This window comes from Vombatus ursinus, unplaced genomic scaffold, assembly GCF_900497805.2.
Source record: "Vombatus ursinus unplaced genomic scaffold, bare-nosed wombat genome assembly UNPS02014812.1, whole genome shotgun sequence".
Lineage (NCBI taxonomy): Eukaryota > Metazoa > Chordata > Mammalia > Diprotodontia > Vombatidae > Vombatus > Vombatus ursinus.
Window position 1 is genome coordinate 74,805,867 of NW_020954590.1, and position 3,094 is coordinate 74,808,960.

The 3,094-nt window shown below is 50.6% G+C and overlaps 1 protein-coding gene across 1 annotated transcript in view; it reads right to left on the reverse strand.

Moving 5' to 3' along the window:
- The window catches only part of LOC114054279 (acyl-protein thioesterase 1), a 42,318-nt gene extending 40,203 nt beyond the window's left edge, over positions 1 to 2,115 (reverse strand). Inside the window, exons 1-2 of the mRNA XM_027877472.1 lie at positions 1,950 to 2,115; positions 955 to 986 (exon numbers count right to left, since the gene is read on the reverse strand). Of these exons, the coding sequence (XP_027733273.1) occupies positions 955 to 986; positions 1,950 to 2,018 (101 nt within the window). The 5' untranslated portion in view covers positions 2,019 to 2,115. The remainder of the gene's footprint in view (positions 1 to 954; positions 987 to 1,949) is intronic.
- Positions 2,116 to 3,094: the final 979 nt, after the last annotated feature.

The following is a 3,094-nucleotide window of genomic DNA, read 5'->3' on the forward strand; positions in this document are numbered from 1 at the left end:
GGCAGCTAGGTGGCGTAGTGGATAGAGCACCAGCCCTGGATTCAGGAGGACCTGAGTTCAAGTCTCAGACACATACCACTTCCTAGCTGTGTTACCCTGGGCAAGTCACTTAACCCCACTGCCTAGCCAAAAAAAAAAAAGACATTCCTCAATCTGCTTCTAGCCTTATCTCATTCTCCCTTTATATAATCTACATTCCAGCCTAACCAGACTATTTCTATTCTTTTTTCTCCTAAGCACCAATTCTCAATCCTGAAAAGGGCATACCACCACCATCTCTTTTAATGTCCCTTCCTTCAAGTCCCAATGATGCTTTCTTTCAAGGGATCTCTCCCTACTCAAATTTCTCATGGAACTTTTAGCCTGTACTTCCATGCATCTCTCCATTGCTTATTTTGTGCACTTTTTCCTTCTTTCCTCTAAATTATAAACTTCTGGAGAGCAAAGTCTGAAGCAGAGCCTGAATGGCTTCTATGTGCTTGTCTCAAGGATTTAATGAATGTTTGTTGAATTCAACGATTACTAACAAAGAGAAGGAAATAAGCATTTATTAAATGCCTTCTATATGCCAAGCACTGTGTACTAAGAGCTTTACAAGCATTAGCCCATTTTATTCTCACAATAACCCAGATAGGTGCCATTATTATCCCCATTTTATGGGTGAGGAAACTCAGGCAAACAGAGTTTAGTGACTGGCCTAAGGTCACATAGCTAGAAATTGTCCGAGGCCAGATTTAAAATCAATTCTTCCTGATTCCAGGCCCCGCACTCTCCCCACCCCACCACCAGCTGCCTCAAATAAAGGCTTATATGTTATTTTACTAATTTAAAATGTCTAACAACAAACTTTATACAAAGTCATAATTACTGAATATAGACTGTTTTCTATACATTTAAAAGTAACAAGCTAGTTTGTAAGCTACAGTTTTATTACTACCGCTCCTTAGTACTTACCCCGTATCTCCTAATCCATGAAGAAAAATAACCTAGAACAAAACAGCAAAAATTAAAATTAAGCAACACCTAAAAAAAACACAGGAAATTATTTTAACACAGTAAGTTTTTTTTGTTGTTGTTTTTAGAATATGGCATAAAATCAGGTCTTTCAAATCCTACTCCCAGCTCCCTTAAAAAATTACTGTAGGATCTTCAGCAAATTAATTAAGCTCCGTGGGCCTCATCTAAAATGGCCCTAATACTTCCTTTCTACTTCGCTCCCTGGAGTACTGAGAATTAATTAATTTATATTTGTAGAGTACGATAAATCCTCCCACCAAAAAAAAAAACACCCACGTAAGTACAAAACAACCTATTCTACAGAGAAAAATCTCTGGCTTCTATGTTACACTAGGTACATTCATAAAATATTAACCAGTTTTCAGGGTCAAAATGATCTCCGCATCTAACTGCAGAATTTTCCTCCACACATTCCTTAATGGGCTTTCCTCAAGGCAACTTGCGTCTTAAACTCTCAGGAACAGATAGCATTCCCCAACCCAGCAGTCCTTCATCTTCCTTTCCAAATTGCTCTTGATTTTTGGGGAAAGACAAGAGCCCCGAACACTGGGGGGGAGGGGGTATTACGGGGAACTTCGCAGGAATGGCTCGGGATGGGGGGGGCACTTCCTCCGTTCTGGGCACAAACTGTGCCCCAGAGTCTACTCCAATAAGTCACAGGAGTTCAATTAATTAAGAAATCGATAACACCCTCCCCCCGAGAGCCTGATAAAACAAGCAGCCAAGCGGGGGTCAGCAAAGCTTGGGGGTGTCCCCGCGTCCCGCCCGCTTCCGCATTGCAGAAGACACTCGGGGCCGGCGGCAGCCTCACCCCGGGGACGAGCCCGGCCACCCCGGGAACCAGGCAGGGACGAGACCCCGGAGGAAGGGCTGGGGAGCCCCCTGAGCCCCCGCCGCCCCACCGCTCTCCCCGCCGGCCCCCACACACTCACCGCGGCGCTGGCCTTCCTGGCTGCGGGCACTATGGCAGGGAGCGGCGCCGACATGTTGTTACCGCACATACACCGGGCTCAGCAGACAAGCAGCTTCGGAACCGGAAGGGAGCGGGGAGGGCGGCCTCGGCACAGAGGGCACGCGAGGATCGCTTCCCGGACCCTCCCTCGACCAGGCGCGCGCGCCCGGGCTCGAGAGCGCGCGGCGCCGGCGGCGGCGGGGGCGGTGGCGGCCCCCTTCCGGCAGGTCTATGGCGTGCGCTCGGAGGTAGCGAAGGGACGACCATTTCCCACCCCTCCTCCATCCCGCCCCCCGCCTGTCAGACGACCCCACCCCTCATGTCACAATAGCTCCCCCTTCTCTCTAGTCCTCAGATTGGTTGAGGACGACGGGGTCGGGGCAGGCGACTGCGTGAGCGCGTGCACCCTCTCAGCGCCGCGAGCTCCTCGCCCCCCTCCATGGCCTGAGTAAGAAGGGCGCCCAGGACCTGCGCGCATGCTCCGTGGGGGAGCGCATTGACCGGGGACTGGCCGATCCGAGGTGCGAATTCCCAAAGCCTGACTGGCCCGGAAGGTGTTGCGCTTGCTAGGAGTGACTTGCGTCTGTGTGGGTGCTGGGGGCGTCGCCCCTATTTCACCCACTCCCGCCGCGTTAAGGTATCCCCTCCTGTCTCCCGCCCTGCCTCCATGGAAACTAGTTGACGCTGAAGGTCTCCTGTGGAGCTGGAAACCGAGTTCCGCGGTGGGGGGCGGGGGTAGCGTTGGGGGACACCTCGGGGTCAGTCCCTTTGCTGGGACCAGGGACTCCAGGCTTGAGTTGATTCTCCAACCTGGGCCAAGAGATGTACCTATGCTCAAGTGCCAGGCCGGATCAGCAGCTTCATCCTTTGTTTTGGTGTTATGAGATATGATAGTTTTGAGACATATTAGGAACAACTGGCAACTGAAATCTCTACACACTAAAAACTTTCTTTCACCTTAAATCTTTTCCTTTCTCACTCCTTCCATCTTCTAGCTGTCTCTGGCCCCTCCAAGAAGACACGGCCTCCCCGACCTCACTTAATACTCATTTCCCCCCTACCCACACTCACTGTCCAGGTGGGGAGTTGGAATATTTGCTGCTACTCCTTGCTACGTCCAGATTC